At 42.5% G+C, this 26,859-nt stretch overlaps 3 protein-coding genes across 4 annotated transcripts in view; 2 read left to right on the forward strand and 1 right to left on the reverse strand.

Moving 5' to 3' along the window:
- The first annotated feature begins 181 nt into the window (after positions 1–181).
- On the forward strand, positions 182–11,050 carry LOC137876485 (LIM domain kinase 1-like). Its single transcript, XM_068716093.1, has 15 exons — positions 182–549; positions 3,511–3,649; positions 4,522–4,631; positions 4,785–4,958; positions 5,095–5,200; positions 5,330–5,601; positions 5,681–5,870; positions 5,978–6,064; positions 6,875–7,006; positions 7,080–7,139; positions 7,229–7,294; positions 7,859–8,045; positions 8,685–8,740; positions 9,182–9,339; positions 9,754–11,050. Exons 1-15 carry the CDS (start codon positions 506–508, stop codon positions 10,283–10,285), a joined length of 2,313 nt encoding a protein of 770 aa, XP_068572194.1. The 5' UTR covers positions 182–505; the 3' UTR covers positions 10,286–11,050.
- Positions 11,051–13,120: 2,070 nt separating this feature from the next.
- On the forward strand, positions 13,121–18,916 carry LOC137876748 (septin-5-like). Its single transcript, XM_068716547.1, has 12 exons — positions 13,121–13,190; positions 14,603–14,989; positions 15,641–15,737; positions 16,136–16,222; positions 16,433–16,556; positions 16,762–16,896; positions 17,037–17,154; positions 17,254–17,355; positions 17,447–17,531; positions 17,745–17,907; positions 18,178–18,280; positions 18,366–18,916. Exons 2-12 carry the CDS (start codon positions 14,654–14,656, stop codon positions 18,435–18,437), a joined length of 1,422 nt encoding a protein of 473 aa, XP_068572648.1. The 5' UTR covers positions 13,121–13,190; positions 14,603–14,653; the 3' UTR covers positions 18,438–18,916.
- Positions 18,917–19,050: 134 nt separating this feature from the next.
- The window catches only part of mntb (MAX network transcriptional repressor b), a 13,068-nt gene continuing 5,259 nt past the window's right edge, over positions 19,051–26,859 (reverse strand). The window contains exons 5-7 of one of the 2 annotated variants that reach the window (XM_068716094.1): positions 25,540–25,572; positions 23,024–23,216; positions 19,051–22,813 (exon numbers count right to left, since the gene is read on the reverse strand). In XM_068716094.1, the coding sequence (XP_068572195.1) occupies positions 22,026–22,813; positions 23,024–23,216; positions 25,540–25,572 (1,014 nt within the window). In that variant the 3' untranslated portion in view covers positions 19,051–22,025. The remainder of the gene's footprint in view (positions 22,814–23,023; positions 23,217–25,539; positions 25,573–26,859) is intronic. The other variant, XM_068716095.1, reaches the window with a different exon arrangement.

Below are 26,859 nucleotides of genomic sequence, written 5' to 3' on the forward strand. Positions count from 1 at the left end.
AGAGATTATGTCTGCGCTGATGGGAACAGAGCTTGTTTCAAAACACACACAAGCTCGCCACTTCTGAGAAAAACACACTGAACTCATATAAACCCCCATCTTGCTCCACACTCTGTGGACTCCGCCGAGGAGCGTAACTGTATCGTGCAGAGGTCTACATACTGGGAGTAACAGGAGAGGGACTGTGGAGAAGAACTTCTATACTGGGATATGTCTATTTCTTGGCAGCCAGCAGAGGGAGACTGGCCAGCTGGTGTCAGTAGGTCAGAGTTTTTTCTCACACAGCTACTCTGCTCATTAGAGAGTGAACTCCTATGCACAGGAAGCCTCTGAGCACAGGGAGAGAGAGAGAGAGAGACAGAGTAAAAAAAAAAAAAGACAACGCCTGCTGCCACAGAATAAATGAAGGATCCGCTCATGACCACATGCAACTATAAAGCTCCTTTCGTAACTGGGCGGATTGTTCCTAAGAGAGAGTCGTCTATCGGCGAACCGACGGGGCAGAATGTCACGACGGGACCAAAGGTTTCGAAGAGGAATGAAAGGACGGTAAGAGAGACTGCCATCAATTTGCTGCGATGTGTTTGTGCCAGTGAGAGAAAGAAGAGAAAGAGTGTGAAAGCGTGAGCAAAAGTGAAACACAGAATATCTAAGCAAATTGTAGTTCAACATCTGCGATACTTCCTCAAAAACAACTCTGCTGTGACAAACAGACACATGAGTAACCTGTGGTGCTTCTATATTCTGTCTACTTTCACATCAACTATGAGTATGTGTATGAGTAATAAAACCAAAACAATAACAGGCAAATATGTTGCCTTGCCAGGTATCCAAGCAGCCTACCGTACAATCCATAAGTAAAAAAATGGTTGTTTTTGTGGATCCCTGTTTGTTCTACCTACTCTTCCTCAGGTCTATATCAAAAGATGCATGCATAATACTGCATACATAACACCATTGAGACAGTATCCCTGTAACACCCAAACACACAAATGTTACCTCTTAATATCTACTGTTATTTAAAAGGAAATCCAGCAGGGCGACACAGACAGAACATGGAGGAAACCCTAGCAGGAAAATACGTCATCAGATTCTTAACATTTGACCTACGTTAATGTCCTGACATCACAACATGTTTGTTATATGTACAACAGGTGCTGGCAGTATTAGTGACACAGGAACACATCTCAGGAGATTTATGAATGGCTAAAGATAAGCGTAAGATGCAGCACAAGCCAGGTGAAGGTATTATTGTCAAACAGAGTAATGTGAGGAGATGGGTAGTAAGAAACAGAGAGGAGGATAAATGACCAGATGTTAAGGTGGAAATCGCAGATGCGAAGCTGGGAGGCTCCACATCCGTTGCCAGCAGAAGAACAAAGACAGAGGGTCGAAAAAAAAACCTGCAGCTGTCTGATAAGGTTTTATTACTTAATTATCTCCTCAGCAAAAATTCAGAGTCAGATGTAATAGATCTCTAACTGTACTTCCCATAGTGCACTGTTTCCCCAGCAAATCTAGTATCTGTTAGGAGTAGAACCTCTTTAACTACTCAAGTCCTACTCAATATGAGCTGCAGCAGTGAATCTACAATTCAATATCAAGTAACCATACATGACCATGTTGTTGTCTCTATTAACAAACTTAAAAGTGATCCTATTCCCAGTTAAATAAAGTATTTACAATCTCTACCAGAAGAAGTGATGTGTTTGATGTGTTTGTTCACAATACAAATCCACACCAATTACTGATTAGCACGAAAGTTAGTAGTAGATGTAGGATCATTCACTACTTTAAGTTGTGTTCCAAGATCTAAGACTACCAAATAAAATAATATGATTGATCACAGTGAAACGTCGTCACTGTACATGGAAGGAAACTCTCCAACTGCTTTATTCTCAATAGAAAGGCAACCTTTTCATTCTCTATTGTGAGGACAGCATGGCATTTACAGTTGAGGTTGGGAGAGAGGAAACATGGGGCGGTACTCTGTCCAGGAAGTCACTTCCCACTAAAGCGGTTGCATTGAAGAGATAAGGAAGCAGGTTTTTGTTGTGTAAAGGTATTATTCTTCATTCAGTTTCGGCCCAGGATGCCACTGGCAGTTTCTGTTTTCAGTTTTTAAAGGACTGAAAGTGAACATGCTGTGCTGCATTTAAGCAACAATAGCTTTTTAAACTGCTGCAATGTTTTCACTTTGTTTAGCTCTCTTTTGCAATCTTTGCGTGGGTGTGCCCTTGGAGTGAAGACATGTGACAGACCAGTGACCCTACATGAGTAGTCCTTTTGTAAGAAGCAGTATTAGTTTGGTATCTGGCTGAATGTGCTCTCTGTCACAGTGTATGGTGCCTTACATTACATTACGGTCATTTAGCAGATGCTTTTATCCAAAGCGACTTACAATTCAGTATCTATCTACTGTAGACGCAGCTATGGAGCAATTTTGGGGTTAAGTGTCTTGCTCAAAGAGCAATTGACATTCAAAGACACATTGACATGAGACTAGCGGAGCAGGAGCTGGGGATCGAACCGCCGACCCTCTGATTGAAGGGCGGCCCTGCTCTCCACTTAGCCACGGTCACCCCCCCTTACGGTCACCCCCCTTTTTTTTATTGTGTGCAATCTAAGTGTCACATAATTTAAAGAAGCACTATTAAATCCTTTAATACAAAATGGGAAGAATATGGCACCACAACCAACCTGCCTAAGCTGTACTCTCCACAGAGCTGGGCTTTATACGAGTGACCAGAATGAAAAAACTAAACAATAAGATAACACATTTGGAGTCTCCCACATACCTTTTGGTATATAATGGTGCTCCATTAGGTCATGTGACAATCAGATTGCACACAGGTGGACTGTAATTAATTAATCATGTGACTTTTGAAGGTAATTGGTAGCACCCAATCTTATTTAGGGGCTTCATAGCAAAGGGAGTGGATACATTAACACGCACCAGTTATCAGTTAGTTTGTTTTTGTTTCATTTTGCTTTTTCACTACTTTGTGTTGGCAGTCAAAAAAATATCAATTTTAATTCCAAAATAGGAAAAACACCAAGGGGGTGAATACTTTTGCAAGGCTCTGTATCATGCATAATTTCAACACAATACCTGCTGGGACATTGACTGTATTTAGGCTAAACTTTGTGACGAATAAAAGAGTCACATTGTCATTCAACACAAGCAAGGGGTCAAAGAAGTCAAGAGAGGAAAATAGATGCGTATCGGTGACAGTGAACATGACTGTGTGTTAAAAAAAAAGAGGCGACACTGAAGATGATAACTTACGGTCCAACTGGCCTGAAAGTGTTGCACCTGACCCCGTGTGTGACGATCTCAGAGGTCCACTTTCCTCTCACGTCTCACGTGTTCCATCGCTGATGAGGCTCACATTACTTTGCTTCTACACACCTCTGAAGAATCATCTTACATCTGCTCTAAATCTCCATTTTCTCTTGTTTCCACATCCTACTCTCTCTCTCTCTTCCCTGTTTCACACTTCTCTCCAGGTGTTGTGAATGTGGCTGCATCCTGTCTCACTGGTACTATGAGAGAGAGGCACAGCTCTACTGTAAGAAGCACTACTGGGCCCGCTATGGAGAGCACTGCCACGGCTGCAAAGAGACCATCGCCACAGGACTCATTATGGTACCATGATAATCACTGAAAACACCTCAAATCAGGGCTTCAATTAATAGGAACTATTCTTATTATGGAATATGCTAGATAATAAAAAGAGAGGGTTAAGGCTTTGTACCACAAAGCAATTATACTATCACTCATAGTATACAGAGCACAGTAAAACTGTTGCTTGTTTTTGTCTGTGCAGGTCATACATTTTCCTGTACATGCACTTCTTAGACTACATAAGAGGAAAGACTAATTTCCGAACCAGTACTTCCCTATTTCTGTGATGCTTACAAACATGTCATTTTAATTAGTCACGACATTGCAGTTAAAGACCAAACCAACAGTCCCAAGCCAAAGCCACCTAGCATATAATCCTCCTGTCTGTTTTTCTGCTTACTCGCTCCAAAACATTTTGTAGTCAGCCAATAACAAATTGATTGATAGTTAGAGTGCTGGTTTAAAAATAGCTGCTTTATTGATCATTCAAAGCCACCGGTTGTTCCAACTGAGACGTAGCCATACAAATATCAAAATGTGTATTATATAATATTCACAGACAGAAGTACGGAAATAATCTCCGTAACAAGAAATACCGAATCTTAGCATTATACGCCAACTATTCATGAATTCAAAGCCTTCCTGTGTCTTGGTTTCTTCCTGGTATGAAAGTAAATGCATTTTGTCTTTCAACACTCACACCAGAGGATATCCTCTGAAAACATCCTGACACTACAATGCCCTGTTAAAAGAATGCATAGAAATAACTTCTTTTTTTTTAATTATTATTCAGAGCTGCATTTGGTACCTACCCCACCAAACTATCATCTTCTGTATAAAACACTATTATGACATTGGCTTCTGCAATGTGTTTTACCACACTGCCTAAACAGGTTGCCGGAGAGCAAAAGTACCACCCTGAATGCTTCACTTGTATGAGCTGTGAAATGTTTATTGGAGATGGAGACTCTTACACGCTCGTCGAACGCACCAAACTCTACTGGTAAGTCTGAAAGGAAAGAAATTAAGTTCTTTGCTGAATTTTCTAAGCCCAAAAAAAATCTGTGAAAAAAAAGGTATCATGTTTGGTAAACTATGTAAAGATGTATGATTCTGATTCTCCTTTATTCCATCTCTTGATTTGTCCATTCTGCAGCGGCCACTGTTTCTGTCAGGGTGTAGTTTCAGCTGCGAGGTCAGCTTCTCCACTTGCCAAGAGTCCCCACACGGTGGCGCTGGTGTCTCTACCTCCCCGTGCAGGTGGCCGACGAGCCCTGACTCTCACCACTGACCTCTGCCAAGAGAAAGGCCCTCTTGTCACTGTGACAGGGTGAGTCTCTGAATCCGAGACATGGCCAAGAGTGGACTTTGCATTTAGTTCGTGCTCGTCGGAGCCAACAACCCAGGCTCGTTTTGTCTTCCCCCACCTTTCCTGCAGCCGTTAACTCATCGTCTGTCTCCCTCAGGTTAGACACAGCTGCCCTCAGCCCTGACCTGCTGTCCTCTGTCCACAATGGGGACCGAGTACTTGAGGTCAACGGCATCCCTGTCCACCAAATTACCCCAGACGAGGTAGGCCTCAAACTACCCAACGATTCCACCGTGCCATAATACCATAACATCCACAAAAAAACCCCCGTAACAATTAAACCGGAAAAACTAAGACGTCACCAAAGGTCAACACGATATGCTTTCCTCTAGATAAACTGTGTGATCCAGGACACAAGCCGACCACTGCAGCTGACCATTGAACACAACCCACAGCCTCCCGATGAACTCCTTCTCTCAAACGATCCCCAGGACGACATCAGCTGTCCTGACCTTTGTGTCCAGGACAAGCTTTCTTCGACCCACAAACTCCCAAGTCTGGAGGAAGAGCCCAGTCCAGGGGAGGAGACAGATGGACGAATCAGCATGAGCCTCTCCCCTCCTCAGCACAAGGGAACCATGGGAATGCGATCCAGACATATTCTGTAAGCGCCGACTCTTGGCTTACTTTGCTTTCTTACTCTTATTCTTTCTCTCTGTCTGAGTCATTCTTTTCTTTCTCAGGCGCAGCTGTAGTATCGATAAGTGTCCTCTGTCCTCCGGGGCACTGTCGCTGTTATCTCAGAGGAGAGACATGGTTCGCTCAGAGTCTCTCCGTGCGGATGCCGGAGATCGGACCCATCGCATCTTCAGACCTTCGGATCTCATCCACGGAGAAGTGCTTGGCAAGGGCTTCTTTGGACAGGCTGTCAAGGTACCACTGTTACATTTCCCTCCATTCTTCACAACTCTACACCCAGGCAGCAGTTATTCTGTATGATTGATTTTAATCAGCATTGTGATCAACCTGTTGTTATCAAGGTAACGCATCAGGAGACAGGGGAGGTGATGGTGATGAAAGAGTTGATACGCTTCGACGAAGAGACCCATAAGACTTTCTTAAAGGAGGTAAATGGTCATCAGAGCAGGAAGGTAACCTGTCTACCAACCCCGCTGCTGGTCATTTAGGGGACTCCTAAAGAATGAACAGGTCAAAGTTAAGATAAGTGCTCTTCGCTATGGGAGAAAGCTGTATTTTTTGCTAGCACAGTTTTAACCCCATCTTATCATCAGGGTTACGAGGTCACTCTACACTGACTCCCTGTAAGAGCTCGCATCCAGTTTAAGACTCTGGTGCTAGCCTACAGGGCAGTGAAAGGAACAGCTCCTTCCTATCTCCAGACCATGGTCAAGCCCTACACCCCCGCCCGACCACTTTGCTCTGCTGCCTCGGGGCGATTGGTTGTCACGGCTGTTTTCTGTCCTGGTCCCACAGTGGTGGAATGAACTTCCCACTGACGTCAGGACAGCGGAGTCGCTGCCCACCTTTCGGCGCAGGCTGAAAACCCACCTCTTCAGGAAGTGCTACCCTGAGCCTTCCACTTAGCACTTATTGTATTCATACTAGCTTGTTGCACTTCTTGTATTCGTATTACTTATAGCACTAACTGTTTTTCTTGTTTCTGTACTGTACTTTGGCTCTGAGTTATGCTCTGCTTCATGCTCTTAGATGCTTGTTTGGAAAAGGAGATGCACTTATGACTTCTGGTGACTAGTAGTTCTCTTGAATACCTATGTTGAATGCACTTATTGTAAGTCGCTTTGGATAAAAGCGTCTGCTAAATGACTGTAATGTAATGTCACTATTACCTGTGATTTCCCTGCTGCTGCAATGCCATGAAGCATTTGTTTAACCACTCTTCCTCTCTATTTGTACAGGTGAAAGTGATGCGCTGTCTGGACCATCCCAATGTCCTCAAGTTCATTGGACTGTTTTATAAAGACAAACGAATAAACTTTGTCTCTGAATACATCCAGGGAGGAACTCTCCGAGAGACCATCGTAAAAATGGTAAGTTAAAAACTCCATAAGGCCTGTCAAAGCACACGGGCACAGTATGTCGATCACACTCTGTTTATTGTAGGATGAGGATTTCCCCTGGAGTACAAGAGTGGGTTATGCCAAAGACATTGCAGCTGGAATGGTGAGTCTTTCAACATTAATATCCAAAATCCATTCTTTAATCTATAGTACCAACTTCCCCTAATCTATATAACATCTCTCCTTCTAAAGGCATATCTACACTCCATGAATGTTATCCACCGAGACCTAAATTCACACAACTGCCTGGTTAGAGAGGTAAACAAGTGGTTCCATCACACACATCAGCTAACATCAGATAGCTTCACTGTAGGATGCACAAACCCATCACAAATTACTACAAATCTTCCAAAATGAAGTTGGCTATCAAAGGCTAACCCTAGTTTTGTTTGTTCACAGTAAGTTTACAATTTTATGAAATGTAATGAAGCAATCAGCATATTGATGAAACACCTCAACACTGTGGGGTAATAGTTATTTGAATGTTTATTTCTTAATTATTAAACCTACATGTAACTTTTGTTTGTTAAAGTTGTTTGATTATTTGGATGATTGATTTCAATATCATTAAAATGTTGTAACATCAACAACAAGACCACTTCCCAGCTGAAGCTAGCGTCTGTATTTCATTATGTTTTCAAATTATAAATCTAAAACTCAAAACTAAAATTATCAAACTCTTCCTACTGTATAGTTTTCACTTAATACTTAATCATTGTTGCATACATGATTGATACTTCACACTCCTGCTACACTTTTAAACAAAAACAGACCAACATAACAATATAAATGCTCCTAACATTTCTCTCTCTCCTTGTTTAGAACCAGTCTGTGGTGGTGGCAGACTTTGGACTAGCCAGGCTGGTATTAAAGGAGAGGAATCAGACCACAACATCCTCGATGGAACGACCTGCAAAGGGGACACTGTCAGACCTCCGCAGGCCTGACCGGAGGAAGCGCTACACCGTGGTAGGAAACCCCTACTGGATGGCCCCTGAGATGATCCACGGTGAGTGCACAAGGTTCCAGGCCATCAGTTATAGCAATCTCTGAACTTGAACCAATCGGACAGAGGCTTGTTTGTAGTGAAGGCAAAGAGTATGATGTAACTAATTCTAACACCTTTGGTAGCCTGGAGGTCCTGGACTACATTTTCCTAATTCTATAATAGAGGAGATGCTTGGAAAAATAATTGTAAGCCTAATTACCTTATTTATACCAGCTAAAATATGGCAAATGGCACAAGTACAATACTTCTGATTATGAGTAAAGGACTTTTGATTCATGTCAGACCTCACGGTGTAGGAGTAAGATTTACCTTGCTACAATAAATGTTGCTTTCCAAAGAATGAAAAAGTGTACAGAAATGATTTTCTCAAGTGCTGTACATCATGATGACTTGAACAAAGTATAAATACTCTAAGTGACGTTTCAAAGCAGAACTGACTAACCTCACTTGCCTCTTGATGCCAGAAGTAGTGCAAGATAGCAAAATGTGCAAATAAGGGCCAAGTGTGTGACCTGAAATTATTCTGAGGTCTAGTTGCAGGTTTAATATGAATACACTGAAAACATAATCTCTACATCTCCACCATGGGCCAGTAAAGATGTGGCTCATATTTTCCAATCTTTCCTCTGCCCCTCTCAGGGAAAAGCTATGACGAGCGGGTGGACGTCTTCTCCTTTGGTATCATGATATGTGAGGTAAGAACATCTGGGCAACGACAAATATTCCTAAAAGTGGTGTTAAAATGTTCTATAAATGTCAAAACAAACAAACCTGCATAGGGCTAGGTGATATGGATAAAATCAAATATCATGATTTTATTTTTACCAAATACCTCTATATCGTTATATTGTAGATTTGACTATTAGTGCTTTCGCAAAATATTTACAAAATTGGATTTTTGATAAATAATCATCAGTAATGTTGATGTAATGACTAATTGGGTAAAGGCAAATAATAAAACAGCTGGATAAGTAAAGATATATCAGAAAATTATATCACTTTACTGTAATGCAGCCTTCACAACCAATAGACAATAATTATATGATATCCAAAATCTAAGACGATATCTAGTCTCATATCACGTTATCGATAACATATCAATATAAAGCAGAGTATGTACCTCTGTCTCTCTATAGATTATAGGTCGAGTGAATGCTGACCCTGACTACCTTCCCCGGTCCAATGACTTTGGGCTAAATGTAGCCGGCTTCCTGCAGCAGTACCTCTCTCCACGCTGCCCCCCGGCCTTCCTGCCCCTGGCTGTCCTCTGCTGTGACATGGATGCTGATCAACGGTACGACTGCACAAATTCAACACAATTACATTACATTACACACAGTACATTCCGGTTCAGTTTCAGTCAACACAACTACCACTACTCCAAATGAAACTAATAGGCACTTCATTTAGAGCGGTAATGCTGTGGTTGGTAGTATAATGCTTTCAAGGAAATTGCCAATCTGTTACCACAACAGTCAGAAAGTCTTGAGGTTGCTTTCTGGTGAGTTGATGTACAGTGTACTACTGTATCACAATGTATGAGCCCATGTACTGTACACAAACGGTGAATACTCTAAGCAATGCATTACACAAACAAACTAAACTAATACAGTGCAGAATTGTCCGCTAAATATATAATCAATGCATTACTGCAGTAGAGCATGTAAAGCTCTACAGCCTTTAATCACTGCAACTCTTTGTCTTTCAGTCCTTCCTTTTCGAAGCTGCAGGAGTGGTTTGAGAACCTGCTGATGCACCTGGACATCGGCCTGCCTCTGCTCTCTGAGTTAGAGCAGCACCGCAGAGCCTTCTGGCAGAACCACAACCATCAAAACCACTCTCACAACCAGGACAAGACCCTGGATTCACATGAACAAACCCACATCTCACAGCCACAAAGACAGAGCTCCGACCCCACGCGGCATTCGGACGATGCGAACAACCACATAAAGCCTAATCACCTCACTCATATCCAAAACAAAAATGGCCTACCTGAAAGCCATTCGGACGAAGAGCAACACACACATGGCCTGACTTGTTACAGGTCGACGAGCATGGACCCAGGCGAGAATGGGTCTGAAACCTATGAATGCAGTAACCCATCAGGACAACCAAAAGCCGAGGACGAGCCCTTACAGACGCTACAGGTCAACAACTCGCTGCTAGGCCATTACAACAGAACCAGGAGGACATGCAGAGTGCTGTGGGACAGATCCACAGAGGACAGCTCTTTTCTCTGACTGCGCAGCACATTTTTGAGGGAGAAAACTATTTATGAAGACATTTTGTGCCTTTTTAAACAACTGGGAGAGAAGTGAAAGTTTCATAAAAAGGTGTGTGGAGGATTAATGCGCGGAGAACCTGCAGAGGCATAACAATGAGATTCATATGGGACATTTTGCATGAAAAGCAGTTCATATTTGTCTTCTGCTTGATGAAAACTGCCTAGCACGTTACATTTGCCTCATATTGCTCTGTGAACCAGTTTATGATGTTTCAACAAGAGCCCCACCAATACTGGATTTAGTTGATATCCATATTGACATTTTATTGTTTGATATTAATTAAATTGCAGTACATTGGCCGGTAGTTATTAATTAACATAAGACACAAAAGAAACAAGCATTTTTTACAAGGATTCCTATAATTCCGTAACGTTTTTAGTGCGCTCTGGTGGACAGACTACGTAATGAAAACACTGTTTATAAATTACCTCATATCATATCTTTGGCATTTCAGTGCTACAGTTTATCTTTACTTATCAGCCAACATCTGTGATGATGTTGGTAAAAATTGGTCGGCCAATGTATCGGTTGGGCTCCGGTGTCAACTTTGTCCAGAAGCTGTGAAACATATGGCACTTTATACTTACAGCTACACTGCATGGGTCAAGTATTTAAGAGAATGCCTTTAGTATTTTCTTTTGAAATGTTTCCGCCCACATTTAACATGCTGAGCAGAGAACATATAAATGTACAACTTACAACTTAATAAAGAGAAATATAAATTTGTATGACTAAACTGAAATCACTACCATTGAATCACCTTGGTAAATATATATATATATATATATATATATATATATATATATATATATATATATATACACACACACACATCTTTTCTAGGGCTATTCTTTATAATTTAACAATTTACTAATGCTGAAGTGTCCACACATTTTTGGTATTATGATATTTTACATAAATGGTAACTTAAGAGTATAACGCTAGTGACATCAACACATTTAAAAGTATACTTAACTATGAATGGACCGGAATCACACACTCACCTCCTGTGGGCTTGACAGGTGGCTCTGAAAAAAATTTAAGCTTATTAAATTGAAGCTGTGGAGCCCTCCTGTCCTGGGCCGTGCACATCCCATGCCAGTTTGTAATGTTTGCAGTCAGGAGGCTTTCTATTGCTCCTCTGTAAAAGTTGACAAGAACTTGGCACAGGACTTTTGCCTTCTTAAGTTTCCTTAAGCAATACAGCCGTTTATGAGCTTTCTTCACCAGGATGGAGATGTGTGAGGACCTTGTCAGGTTGTTTGTGATGCTGATTACCAGGAACTTAAAGCTGCTAACTTGCTCCACCGATGTAGACTGGGTTGTGCGTCTTCGCCTCCCTTTTTTCTAAAATCAACAATCAGCTCCTTGGTGTTACTGACGCTGAGCAGCAGGTGGCAAACTTCACCACAGAGTTCTCTCCATGCTTGTGGTGGCAGTCGTGGGTGTAGAGCGAGAACAGGAACGGGCTGAGCACACAGCCCTGGGGGGCTCCGGTGTTCCACACTAGACTTTGAGACCATTAGCGGCAATTCAATTCAATTACAAGAACAATGTTGCCAATACAAAATAAAATGTCCCCAAATATTTGAAAAGTTATGACACCAATATGGGCATTAACATAATAATGAGCTTGGGTAGGTAACGTTGAAGAAACCAACAAGAGTTAGCTAGATTTACAAAAATATCCAAACGAATAAACCCAAACGTATCATTATGAATGTTTACATAAAACAATTAACGTAAAAAACGATCATGGCTATTGTTAGTACTCACGCAGTTCTCTCAGCTGTCAAACTGGCAGCGAGTTGAAGACTCCGGTGACGCGCAATGAGTGCGCGGGTAAAGTGCGCGCGGCGCAAGTAGACAGAACCTGTCAATCATCTCACTCGGCAGCAACAAACGTTACTGGATTTTTTTTTTTTTTTGTCTGAACATTTAAATTATTGATTACTGTTGGGATGTAACGGAAATTTCAATAAATAAAATACAAGAATGTACATATAATATAAAATATGTGTATACACTTAACGTTAATAGTTTACGTTGCCAACGGTACAAACGTTGCTAAGAGCTAACGTGTCTGAAAAATACTCATCACACAGGCGGACAGTGGAGAAATTGACTAGCGTATACAGATCAAAGTGTGGTTTAAAAGTTTCGATGGACTCTTTTAAATATATATATTACCATGAGACTAATTTTTGGATTGTCTACATCGACACTCCATGCTTAGCCATGTACGAAACTTCAGGGAGCCAGGGAGAGGTGAGGTTAATCTTATAGAGTCGAACCGGGGCTAGCTAGCTAGCTAATGCTAGCCAACATGATAGCAGAGGCACACTAAATATTTTTTACACATTTGAACATTTTTATAACAGCTAGCATAATTTTGACCAGAATCATGAAAAATCAAGTAATATCAGTTATTTGTATTTCTGTAATCATTATTATTGTCAGTAGTAGTAGTAGTAGTAGTAGTAGCTAGCTGTTAGCATCCTGCACTGAAGTCTTATCACCAGCTGTTAGTACTGCGGTCAACTGAGGCTCCACCTTCTCTCTCTCTCTCTCTCTCTCTCTCTCTCTCTCTCTCTCTCTCTCTCTCTCTCTCTCTCTCTCTCTCTCTCTCTCTCTCTCTCTCTCTCTCTCGTACTTAACGTGAAAGCGGACTGCACCCGGAGATCAGTGCGTGTGCACGACCTCACGCACACCACATGCCTCATCGCATTGTATTGGTTCTAGTATTGTTTGGTCTTTCGGTATCACTCACATCGTGTTTTTTTGGGGACAGTTTGAGAAGCCGGCAGCATCATGCAGCACATGTCATCTCCAGTCAGGTTCCGCAGCAGCATTAAGAAAGGTAACTTCGTCTGTAACACATCTAGGTTGCTTTACTGATTTATTTTTACAATAACCGATAGTTTCTGCAATATTGATTAGTCATCCAACAGCAGCCAGAGGTTGTTTTTTTTAGCTATTTTGTATGGCACTTGTATTATTTTGCCCCTTATTCAAGTATAGTAATTATAATGCATCATTTGCATCAGGAGGATGATGTGTGTGATGTAAACAATGGGAGAAAATGCTGTTATAAGCCACTCTGTGTTGTGTTCTACTAGTTTACAGTGTGTGCATTTTGTCTTGAGTATTGATAGCAGGAGGGTGTCATAAAGCTACTTACTTATTTATTTCACTTGGACCAACAGCCATACTCTTCTACTCATTATCCAGCTTATACAAGTCTCAATGGATTTGTATTGTCTTTTTTTTTACAAACATTAAATGTTTTCCCTTTTATATTTTCTATCCTCTGCTCAAAAAAGATGCAACTTTCTCAGAAAAGGAGGTAGGAGACGATTGTAGAATAGTCTTTAATGATAGTGTTTGTAGTGTGTGTGTGTGTGTGTGTGTGTGTGTGTGTGTGTGTGTGTGTGTGTGTGTGTGTGTGTGTGTGTTTAAGAGTTAAATCTCCAACCCCCATCCTGTCACAGCATTAGAAGCTGGGTTAAGCCTGCTGCAAAGCTTTGTGGGTAATGAGAGCTGACAGGTAGAGGGATGGCAGACAAACCCTGATCAGGCCAGCAGCACCGTGGGCCATGTTGTTGTGCTGTCTTTGGACCTCAACAGCATTATCTATGTGAGCCATGAAATGTGCGTCTCCTGTAAAGCAGGTGTGGAGTCTCGGCTGTGCCAACCGCTCATGAAAGCGAGTAGGATTTTTAAAACTACTACTTCACTCTAGTCAGTATATCCAGTTTGACACTAGTGTTTACTAACCTCCAACTCCAGACGGTGTGTTGTTGGTCAACACACCCTGCCTGGACAGATGGATGAAGGCCTCTGTAATGATATAATGGGATCACAAGTCAGGACTAATCAGTGAAGAAAGGATATCCACTACAACAAAAGACACAGAAGACTTATTATTCTATGTATTCAGAGAGCATGACAGTGACTGTTCGTCAGTTTGTCATACCAATGATGCTATACAAACATAGATTAAAGATTATTACATTTCAGTTGAGGGGGAAAGGACTTCCAATTGAAATAGAACTGCCAAAATCTTGATTTGTTTGTTTATTGACTAAGAGCCCTAACTGTAATGTAGTCATAACTTCCTGTGATTACTGAATTAATTAACTACATATTGTAAGGTTTCTGTGCTCTTTTTAGCTCTCTGACTGTCTTTTACTCCCCTTTTTAGTTTTGATTAAAAGCGATACTATATTTTTTGAGACTTTGAGAAAATCCATAATATGCCTCATGTCACAGTTGTCCAGTTTGTCCATTGAGGACCAGGAGGACACTCAGTTTCCTTTCGCCATGAGGGATCTGCCTCCCATCTCTCAGCCTGGCGACCAGCACCAGACACCGGACCACCAGGCACCAGTCCACCGTGACGTGGAGGGAACTGGTACAGCAACTAACGGACTCACCAGCCTCCCCGGGACTCCCCCTCTGCCCCGTGCCGTCTTCTGCAACCCTGCTGGCTCTCCGACAGTCCCCCATAGACCAAGTCGTGTGGGACCAAACGCAGATCTTCAGCTCTTGGCGCTGAGGAGGCAGCTCATCTCTCAGGTGTCTATGGACTGTCCACTCAGCCCGGCGTCACGTCCACACAGCCCCTGGGGACGCTTTGACCCTTATGACTCTCCAGAGGTGGGTTTCTGTATGCCAGAACCTGTCAGAAGAAGCCCCTAATTACATAATTTCTGTTTTAAATATGGCTCCCCACTCTTAGTCCATTAACTAGTTGTTTTGGTCGTAGTCGGATAAGATTGCTTTAGTCGATTAGTAATCTTTTGTCTGGTGGTTTTGCATGATTCTTTGTGGAGAAACTCAGTTTTACAGATCTGTCTATAAATCAGGCTATGGATTAGTCAACAAAATTGTGTGAGTGTTTGTAAACTTAGAATTTCTTTTGTCGAGGACAGTCCTAGTTTTATACATTTCCTAACTTTGTACACGATGATTCTTAACTCCCACTATGGAGTTCAGAATCGTGTACCAAATTTTTAAGTCCTAGTATATTTCTAAACTGTTTGGAAAACCCTTTGCAGCTGCACTATCAACATAAATGAAATATTAAGTTAGTTACGAATGTCAGACACTAACTTTCATGATCAAATCAGTGCTGCATATTGACGTGGTTAACAGGTATGAGACCAGACTTAAGTGGTCTGGCCCCATGATGCCTTGCAGATCAGTGATGGTTGTTACCATGACTGTAACGTAAAGTAGCATTAGTACTCACTCTCTTAATCCTTATAAACAATATGCACATATTCCGTTTGTGTTTTCATTCTGCAGGATCAGGACAAAGAGTATGTGGGTTTCGCCACGTTGCCCAACCAGGTCCATAGAAAGACGGTGAAGAAAGGATTTGCATTTACACTTCTGGTGGCGGGTGAGTCCTCCCATATGTCTGCTAACTGGGAACCTTTAACAGGCTGCTATCGTGACAGAATGTAACATCTCTCCTATAATGGCGATTGTATTGCACACTGCAAATCACACCGCCATATACAAACATCTAGAAGTTCCAGCTGATAACATCAGAGCGGATGTTAAATTAACTGATACAATGCTAAGAAATGTGTTCATCGGTGTAGATTACAGACATACCTGCTCTGATTTCTACATGTCATCTTGTTTTATGTGTGAAGAAGCGCTTTCTATTTTGATGATCTCTTTTGTGACTTTGTTGAAGTAAATCCTTCAGAGGAATACAGACATTGCACACTTGGATGTGGTATATTACTCATGCTACTTCAAGAGCTCTGGGTTGTGTCTTTCTCTCTGTAGGGGAGTCTGGCCTCGGTAAATCCACACTAATCAACAGTTTGTTCCTCACGGACCTCTACCAAGACAGGAAGGTTCCCAATGCACAAGGTGAGATTAGTTCTATTATTTATTTACACTTGGCTCACGTTGTGTTTTGAGGAAAAAAAGACTTTGTTAGCTGTCATTTCTTTTGTGCAAATGTTGATGCTGCTACTTTTCTCCTCTGGCCCTGAGGCGTGCGTGTGCTCTTGTGCATGTTTTGCACACAACTCGTTGCCTGCATAGATTTAGTTATTTTGCACTTGTATGTGTTCGCAGAACGGATTGATCAAACAGTCGACATTGTGAAACACACCATTAGCATTGAAGAGAAAGGGATCAAAGTGAGCCTCACCATCATAGACACACCGGGGTTTGGAGACGCTGTCAACGACACAGAAAGGTGGGGGTCATCAACGTGCGGCTGCGGCATTTTTCTCCTCCTTCAAAGTCAAAGCAGCTTGACCCGGACGTGACACTGTTCTGGTGGCAAAGACAGGCCCCGTGACAATGAACCAGACTGCAACTCACGGCATCATATTTTAAACTGTCAGCTATCCGCCAGAGTTGTTGTTGTTTTACTCACATATATTGTATGTCTGCATCAGCTGGAATCCAATAGAAGACTACATCGACCAGCAGTTTGAGCAGTACTTCAGAGACGAGAGCGGGTTGAACAGACGGAACATCCAGGACAACAGAGTCCACTGCTGCCTTTACTTCATCTCTCCAATTGGCCACGGGTACGCTGACGACATGTTTTTACTTCTGCCCACGAGGCTAAAAGTATTGCAACAGCCTCACCTAAAAGTTGTTGGAGATCTTTTTTGCATGTTCTTTCTTATGTGCACTAACATACACATGTTTTTTTTTGTAACATCAGTCTTCGACCTCTGGATGTGGCGTGCATGAAGGCTTTGCATAACAAAGTGAACATAGTTCCTGTTGTGGCCAAAGCCGACAGCCTGACACAAGCGGAGGTCGACAGAAAGAAGCTGAAGGTGTGAAATCATTAAACACACACATAATTGAGGTTTTATTTTTCATTTCTGTCTACTTCTCCTCAAGCTTTATTGTTTCAATGTGGTCACGTACTCTAGATCAGAGAGGAGATCGGGCAGTTTGGGATCAACATCTACCAGTTTCCTGAGTGTGATTCAGATGAGGACGAAGACTTTAAAAGACAGGACCAGATACTCAAGGTTCTTCATTACTCTTAATTTTGCGTCGTTTAAAAGTGCCGTCTCATCCAGGTTAAGACCGACAGCCCCTTGTTTTTGATTCTCTCTGCAGGACAGCATCCCATTTGCAGTAATTGGGAGTAATGTGCAGGCGGAGAGTGAGGGTCGCAAGTTCAGGGGTCGTGTCTATCCCTGGGGTGTGGTAGAAGGCAATACACACAAACCGTTTTTAATTCTTTTAAATGTTTTCCAGATTTATTTGTAATTCCTCTTTTCTCTTAGTCAGCGTTTACAGTGTCTTTGGACATTTTGTACTTGGGTGGTCAGTTTTTGTTACATGACTTTTGTTCTATTTGATAGAAAAGATAAAAACAGTCTGATCTTGTGTCACGGTGTCGTTGCATGGTCAGTGGAGAACCCGGCTCACTCTGACTTCCTGCTGCTGAGGAACATGCTGGTGAGGACGCACATGCAGGATCTGAAGGATGTGACGGGGGAGACACACTATGAAAACTACAGAGCCCAGTGCATTCAGAATATGACGCGCATGGTGGTGCAGGAGAAGAAACGCAGGTGTGTGGAGTCAGGATGCGCGTGGACACCGTGGATTGAAATTCTTTGATGAGTCAATAAAAGTTGCTTATTTGTGGGCAACCATTAGTTTAACATGAGTCCTGATGATTATTTCACACACTTACCTTTTACATTGTTGGGGTTTGTTTTAAATACAATATAGGCTCTTTAAAAAAGAATAAATCCATGCAGCACACTGATATTTTCTGTGATGATTGAGTCGGATGCTCACGCAGGTTGTGTTCTTCTTTGTGTGAATATGGGTCTTAGTTTGCGTGAGAAGCATGGAGAGCAGAGCGAGGCAGATTTTCCTCTGCCGCTGCCTCCCCCCGACTCTCAAACGGAAAGACTCCTATTTGAGAAAGACGAAGAGGTACGTTTCTCTCGCCCGCTCACTCGTTCATTCACTCGGTCACAGTGAAGTTATCACCACTCACCTCATTTATCCCCCCCTGTAGCTGAGGAGGATGCAGGAGGTGCTGGAGAGGGTCCAGGAGCACATGCAGCACAGCCAGAGAGGTGGTTTCTGAGGAGGAGGAGATGAACGAGGAGCGCCCAAGAACACAGAGGAAGCCCCGTCTACAATGCATGACGAGCAAAAAGAGATGGAACTTGTATGAAAATAAAAGTAGCAATGTTGAGGTCCTTGTCTGATGGCTGCCCCCCCCCCCCAAAAAAAAGAAGTAAACTTTATACTCCGGCTGTAAGTATAAAGATGCAGCCTCTCGAACTCCTGCACGTTTGCTTACCTGCAGCCAGGAGATGCATGTTCCAGACTTCAGCAGGTCACACTGACTCTCAGGTGGATCGATTCTGTGATTTTCTTCATCCTAAGATGACGATCATCAAATGGCTTCATCCGGAGACAATAATTACCTTTTATTCCATTAATGTGTTCCAGGACTGCAACTTGAGTAGTAACCTTGATAAGGATGTAATCTAGGGGTCTTTGTAGTCATGTTGAAGTTGGGTTTTGAATTTGTAAACAGCATTTTTCATGTTTATTACCTGTGAGGCAACTGTATTTTCTATCTTTTTGTATTATTAATTTAACATTTTTAAAGTAAAAAAATATTTTAAAAAAGCTTTCTAACTGCAGTTTGTCTATTTTCACACAAGACTAATAAATACAGGAGCAACATGTGTTGTAAATGTAATAAGATTTATTAAGAATCTTTATTATTTCATCAGCATAATTCTTCATCATTAATATGTTTTATTCATTATCATCATTGTTATCTTAAACAGTGGACAGTTAGATCTAAAAGGCAGCCCAAAGTGTACAGGCGATATATAACTTAAAACTTTCTCCATAGGGAAAACATGTTTTTATATTCATATATAATATCAATGTAGCATGAGGTCCAAGATCCTGCCCACGTTATACAGTATTGTACATGGTCCCAAAAATAAACAGAAAAACAAAAAACATTTAAACAAAAAAAACTAAAGGGCAATCTACATGCAAAACAAAAAAGAAACGAGCATTTAAAATTTTAAGATGCATACACTCATATGCCAAAACGTGCATACCATCACAAATTCACAAATCTTTCATACGTAAATACAAATATTACAAAAAAGTCAAATCGAATATTAGACATGTTATCAAGAAAAGAACTTTTTTTGATTTTTTACTTTTTCCACTCCACATCTCAGTCAAACTCACAAAATGGAAAATTTAAAAACTAAAAAAAAAGAAACAATCATGACAGTAAATCTTTGTCTCTTCCATTCGCTCAATGTGTTCGTGTTTTGCCGGAGTTGTCACAGTGTTCAGGAAAACTGAGTATAGGCACACACGATAGCATTCAAACAGGCTCATACCATAAATTGCCTCTGTGTAAAAAAATATCTTGCTTGACACACACACACACACACACACACACACACACACACACACACACACACACACAATCATGCACAGGGGGCAAACTGTAGAACCAATAAACGGAGCCATGCTACAGGTACAGTAGGATTAACTATAGTACAGATTATAAAACATATTGAATAGTCACGTATACAGACATAACATACAGAAACAGCAGAAGAGGCGACGTTGACTACGAACACATACAACGATGGGAGATTTCATGGTGTGACATGTATAGGCTGGCAAGAAGGCTGTGAGGCCATGAACGTTTTGAGTGTGTGCACATGAACACACACACACACACACACACACACACACACACACACACACACACACACACACACACACACACACACACACACACACACACACACACACACACAGAAGACACAGACAAAAGAAAAGTGGGTGTCACAACACATTTTCCTTTTTGTAATGGAAACATTTTGAAACAGATATTCTTCAAAGGATTTGGCGTAATGTTTCGTATCATTTGTTGTCAAAAAGAAATGTCATTTCGCTGCCAAATTATTCTTCACAAAACTGCAATATGTAAACTGATTTTAGGCCTGAAAACGATACTTTTTCCAGTCTTTTTAACATTTTGTTTGTGCTGTATCCCAATTGTTTAATGAGACAAATGCATCTCACCTTGTTTGACAAATACAAATCTTAACTCAAGGTCCATTTACTGCCCTTCTGGAGTTTCATTCACACCTCACAATCTTCTCAGTAGTTTGAGTTACTCAGGCGACCGTACGGGATATAATGCAGGACGAAACTTCTTGAGTTAAGATTTTTTTCTTTTCTTTCAAGGTAAAGAGGGAACTCTTACACTCAACACGTCTCATCGTAGATTTTAAAATCCTGTGCAGGAAGTTTGTGTTGTGCCGCAGGGGTGTGTGTGTGTGTGTGTGTGTGTGTGTGTGTGTGTGTGTGTGTGTGTGTGTGTGTGTGTGTGTGTGTGTGTGTGTAACATCAGGGTGAGGTCTGGGATGAGGCAGCAGAGGGAGCTGTTGCATTAGAGTGAAGAGGACCGTGGCCCTACAGGAACACCTGTCACTGAACGTTTTGAGAGCAGCTGTACAGGAGTAGAAATTTGAGGCATTTGGGATAATGTAGAGTCTTGTTCAGCATCGTGTCAAAACAGTCTAAAACAATGCATATTTCAACTGACTGTATTCATTACTTTTTCATCCTAAACTCTTAAGTCGTCAACAGGCCGGTATGCTTCTGTATGTTAAGCAAACCAAGCAATCATTGCCCAAATTCTTCCCCTTTAACCCTGCCCCTCATCTCTGGAGCTGCTCCGTATTTAATAACAGAGACGTAGTGGATAAAAAAAACTCCATTGTTGAATGGGACACATGTGACCAAACTCGATGAGGTTTTTTTTTTTTCTTAAACTGCAGATCTGGTTTTATTATTGCACTGTTCAGTCTTTTTCTTAAACTATTTGCAAGGTGTTTGGTGCCAAGTGGAGTGGCAAGGAACCTTGATTTGGAGGTAAATGGAGAAGGTTTAACAGTCACTTCGAGGAGCAAGAACTGGATGCAATATACATGAGTAAACAGTGATGTGAAAAAATTTAAGAACTGCATCAGAAACTGACAACGCTTTAGCTCAACTATGTAACGTGAGCTACTTTACAGTGGTCTGTAATTCATTAGGATCCGTGAGACCACGGAGCTCCCTCTGCTCTCAAACACATCAGTGACACTATTCCACGTGACGTCATGATTACGAGTATAAAAAATGGGCACATATTGAACCACCGACAGTCTAACGGCAAACAACTCTCTTTCCCTCGATGAGTGGATGAATAGTTAAGGTAAATCCTTGATGCCTGAGTGTGAACTGAGCTTATTATGTTAGTGCTTCTGGTTGTAAAGGAAGGAGGGGAGAAAAGGAAAGGAAAGGAAGGAGAGAAGTAGGAAGGAAGGTAAAAACAGAGTTCCTGTCTTTGCAGCGCAGACAAATGTCTTATTTTTTCACAAACAATGGCCTGACCCACTGACTGCTTTAATGTTATTGTTCACAAACTAACAGAGCTGTGACCAAAATATCTCTGGAGATTTCCCATCACAAGTTGTCCAAAAAACAACTGATGTTTTTCTTTTGTCAATTTTGTCTGCCAGAGATTCTCTGCAGTTGATTATTGATAGGAGTGTAAAAAACGCATCCAGAAGTTCTGAATCTTTCTCTCCTTCAACCGACAGTCCCACATCTATGTTATGTTTTACCTTCAGGCCAGTTTGAGTGTGCCGACGGGGAAGGTTGGGACTGTAACCATGGTGACAGGGTTGAGGACGGCAGCTTGTCCGACCAGCTGAGGGTGGGGGGCCAGCACGGCGGTGGGTTTCCCTAGCGACGGGCTCCCCTGGCTGTTCATCTGGGCTCCGTTAGTGTTGGCTTGAGGATTGGCCTGGACGTGCGGCAGGGCGTGATGGGTGAAGGTGTGAGTGATGTGGCCCACCATGGTGGGCTGGGAGACAGACACGCCCTGGGGGTAGAGAGTCGGGAGGTGGGATTGGAGTGGGCCTCCAAGATGAGCCACCGGGTGGACGGTGATGTGTCCGATGGGCTGGGCGGCCATCGGCTGGTGAGCGGCGGCAGCCGGTGCCGCCGCCATCGACTGATGGATGGAGGAGATGGGGCCGGGCGATGGGGCGATGTGCGTTAGATGCTTGTGACTCGCTGGCAGGCTGTGATTGACAGCCTGGATGACCGATGGGTGGGACACGGCAGCGTGAGCGATCACAGTGGACTGCATCTGCATCGCCGGGGGGTGAATGGGATGGGCAGGCTGCGGAGGGGGCGGACCCGGGGCCGGAGCGATGGTGTGAGGGGGAGCGGAGGAGGAGGGCACGTTCAGGACTCCAGAAAGAGGCAGGGTGGTGTGCTGGATCGACAGGTGATGGTTGAGGAGCGGCTGGGCTTGTAAGATGGGAGGTGTCGGTTTGGGGAGGGACGCGAGAACGGGAGGAGCAAGGACGTCCTCGTCGATGTCCTGATCAAAGTTGTCTTCTCCTTCTGTGGACCAGAGAGAAAACCGTTAGTCAGCATGGAAACATCCCGCAAACAGAGTGTGTACATGAATGCTTATGTAAATATGTGTGTGCGTAGTAAAACCATCATGCAGCACATGTGTGTAAATTTTACTGGGCAAAAAAAAAAAAAGATCTGATATACGAGATTGATCAGTGCATCTCTTCTTCGAGTCGCTGCATCTCATCCCTGTACCTGAGGCGGTGGACGTGGAGGCCTGGTCGTCCTCCGGCTGGATGGTCTGACGGAGGACTCGGTCGATCTCCATAACGTCCATGCATTGACTGAGCTCGTTCTTCAACTCGGCCAGCCGCTGCTGCGTAGCGATCTTCTCTCTGGCCAAACGCTCCATCTCATGCTCATACTCCTTCTCCTTACGCTTCAAAGTCTACCAGAGGAGATACAGACGACACGGAAGATTAGCATCACTAGCACATCTGAAAACACTGGAGAATAATTCTCAGAGACAATCATAGTGTAATTAAGAAATTGAAACTGTATCAATTCTCAAATAAAAGGCTGTCACAATGGTTCATATTATCATCCAAGTTCTGCATAATATTGATTTCCACAGCATTATTTTCATCAGCACAACAACAGTCATGCTGTGAGTTTCTCTCTAACAATAAATTAGTCCTCACTCACATAATTTGTTCTGTTCATTTGTTGTGTTTTTCCTTCGGTGTTAGAAGCCATTTAAGTAGTTTGCAGACATTTTCAATAAAAGCCTTTGATGGGAGTAGAGGGATTATGCCCACTGAAATACTGGCCATGTGTTAATATGAAACAGTGTTGGAATATTAGTGTGAGTTTGCATTAATAGCTAACACCAGCAACAGCAAATTAACATGGAAAACAGGAGCAGATTATAAAACAGGGAAACAGGGTAATAAAAAACAGAGGGAAGAGAAATAAATAACGTGTTCTGTCCGAGGCCATTATTACTACTAGAATGTACCTTACGTTCAGGTTATGATGCCAGAAGTAGTTTTAAATATTTAAAAAAACTGTCATTGCATTTTTTGTTGGTCTGTGCACTCTCGGCCACTCCCACATTTTTCCCAGCTTGCACAATCCTGAAACAAAATGTTCCCCACGCTCTCTCAGTTTCATACACTAGAAGGAAGCCACGCATGCAAATTCAAGCATGTTCACGCTGCTTTTGTTGGGGATAATCTACCTAAGCTCCTCCCATTTCGTCGATATCATGCTTGTTTTTCCAGACGACGGGGTCAGAGCAGAAGTAATCGTCCTGTCACGTCTTATTACCACCAATCACTCAAGTTTGCCACCATCCCAACCAAGTCTGATGTGAATTGATTACTTTAGCCTGAACATTACAGTCATTACAATTAATTCTGAGCACAGCGCTGTCATGCGCAGAGCCGCATGTGTGTTTTTATAGATTTACAAATATAACAAGGAAGACAGACACAAAAAGACAGAAAACAAAACAGAAAGATTTATAAAGAGCCCTTCCGGTCCCAGCATGCGTTCCTTGTGACCCAGTTTCTGTGTGGGTCAGCTGATGCATGAGCACCAAACAGTAGGACAGGATAAGGACATTAACAGATTACTAGGGAGGAATGAGGGGAAGAGAGGAGGAGGGAGAGAGAGAGGGAGGGGGTGTGTGTGTGTGTGTGTGTGTGTGTGTGTGTGTGTGTGTGTGTGTGTGTGTGTGTGTGTGTGTGTGGGGGGGGGGGGGGGGGGGGGGGGGTAAAGAAGGGCGTTAGGAGGTGGGAAAGGACGGGCTAATGCATTATATTGGTTACCAGAAACAGAAACCATTCAAATGCTGGTAAGCTTTTACTGGTTACGTCACTGCATTAGCAGAAATAAATATCCAGCTGTTGAATGCTCAACATAAATTTGGGACCTGTTAGTAAACAGTCTCCTCTCCTACTGGTGCAACCAAAAGAGAAAGTTAAGGACGAAGATGCGGGACCGGGGACATTAAATAAGCACATGGAGGACACATGACCCCACTACAGAAGACTCACTTCAGCTGTTTACTCTCTGCAGGCATGTGATGACCTCACCGCTCCCAATCCAAACTCACAGCGATCAGTCTAGACCCGGTGAACTGTGAGGTCATCAGTGACAGGGAGGTTTGGAAACGACAGCGAATCAGATCAAGGCCGTGTCACATTTACCTAAAAGGTTATTCATGTCTGATCTATTGTATGCACACTCACTGAATAATGAATATTGTGCCTCTACAAGGGTTCAATACGGAGCATGACACTACTGACACACACACACACACACACACACACACACTCTATCTCAAACTGGCAACAGAGGAGCTACAACTGCTTGTTTATGTGCTACATGTGCATCCATGAACATCCCGTCAAAGGTCTTAAAACCCAGACACCATTAGGCCTGCAGCACATCACCAAGGAAACAGCTGTCACCCATAGCAGTTTCCTTGGCAACCTCATCCATGAGGATGTGGCTGCTTGAGCAGCAGTTTGTATATAAAAAAAAAAAAAAACACACAAGGAGCTATCTAATTGGGTGAAGCATGGAGGTAATTACATAAAAGGAGTGATGTGACTGGTTGGTTGCCAGTCGGGTGCTTCAGATCACCCCCCCCCACACACACACACACACATCCTCCTCTACACACCCTCTCTCTTTCTCCTTCATCAATCGCTCCCTCGACACCATTCCCTCCTTTACCCCTCCTCCCCCTGTTTCATCTATACCTCCTTTATCCTTCCTCTTCCAAGATGTCCTCCCTAAGAGAAATGAGGTGAAAATTAATATTTGGCCTGAAGAAGGTGTCTTAATCACACATCTGTGTGGACGTGTGAGTTTCACACAGTTGATATGAGGATAAGACAGACAACAAGTCTGTGACAGGAAGGGAAGGAAATGCTGAAAGCTCACATCAGCATAACCATTGACAAAAGACCAATATAACAAGAATTTTATTGTTTTTTTACATCGCTCGCTCGCTCGCTCGCACACACACACACACACACACACACACACACACACACACACACACACACACACACACACACACACACACACACACACACACAACCAGACTACAGTGGCCTGGCCACTTGCTGCCTGTTGCAATGGTTACCAGGAGACAGTGGGGAGAAACAGGTCGAGCAGGACCGAGGTGTAGAGAAGAAAAGGTTGAGACAGACGGGGTTCTAAAAGACAAAGCAAATCGGATACAGCTGGCACAAATCGGCACCTCCTCCATGGTAACGCTGCTGTACCCGGCACCTATCACTGTCTCTCCGCAGTCTAGAGGTGCAGAGCAGATCGGAGTGGGTGGGCGACGGTGACGTCACCAGGCTTGTGCTAGCCATGTGCTCAGATCTCACATGGCTCAGGGAGGGAGGGAGGTTTACACAAGGAGAAGCACCGAGAGAGAGGAGGTGGGGAAAAGGAGGGGGCGAGCCACTCGTCTACAATAAAACTGATTATATGATAGATCAGAAGAGGAGGAGGAGAAATACACAGAGCAAGAGATAGATATTCAGCTAGAAGCAGTTTGGGATTAGTGCAGCAGTGGTAAATAATTCAGTTTTATTGTTATTGACTTTCAGAGGAATCATATTGGTTTCATATCAACAGATTGTGTTATTTTACACAAGTCTGTAGTCCAAATGAAAGATTCCAGGTTACAGATTATATTTTATATGTGAAGAGTTTGGTTAGATGTGATGAATATGAAGAAGTGAAAGAATTCATTGGGTTTTTAATGTGATTTTCAATTTTAGTCATATCTTGATATTGAATATTCCTTTAAGTATTGTGTGTATTTCCCCATTAACTACTGTAAACCATTGTGTAGTATCTACTGGTAGCTGTGTGGCTACCCGGACTGCAACTAATGATTATTTTTACTATTTAATTATTCCACTAATTACATTTGTGAGTGATCAATAAATTGTGGAGTCTATAAAAAAAAAAACAGAAAATAGTGAGATATGCTCTTAATAAATTTCCAGCACCAAAAGGTTAATCTTCAAATTGCAATTAATCAATTTGTATTCATACAA

The sequence above is a fragment of the Cebidichthys violaceus genome, unplaced genomic scaffold (assembly GCF_023349555.1).
Source record: "Cebidichthys violaceus isolate CVI_PGR_0920_01 unplaced genomic scaffold, fCebVio1.0.p SCAF_20, whole genome shotgun sequence".
Classification (NCBI taxonomy): Eukaryota; Metazoa; Chordata; class Actinopteri; order Perciformes; family Stichaeidae; genus Cebidichthys; species Cebidichthys violaceus.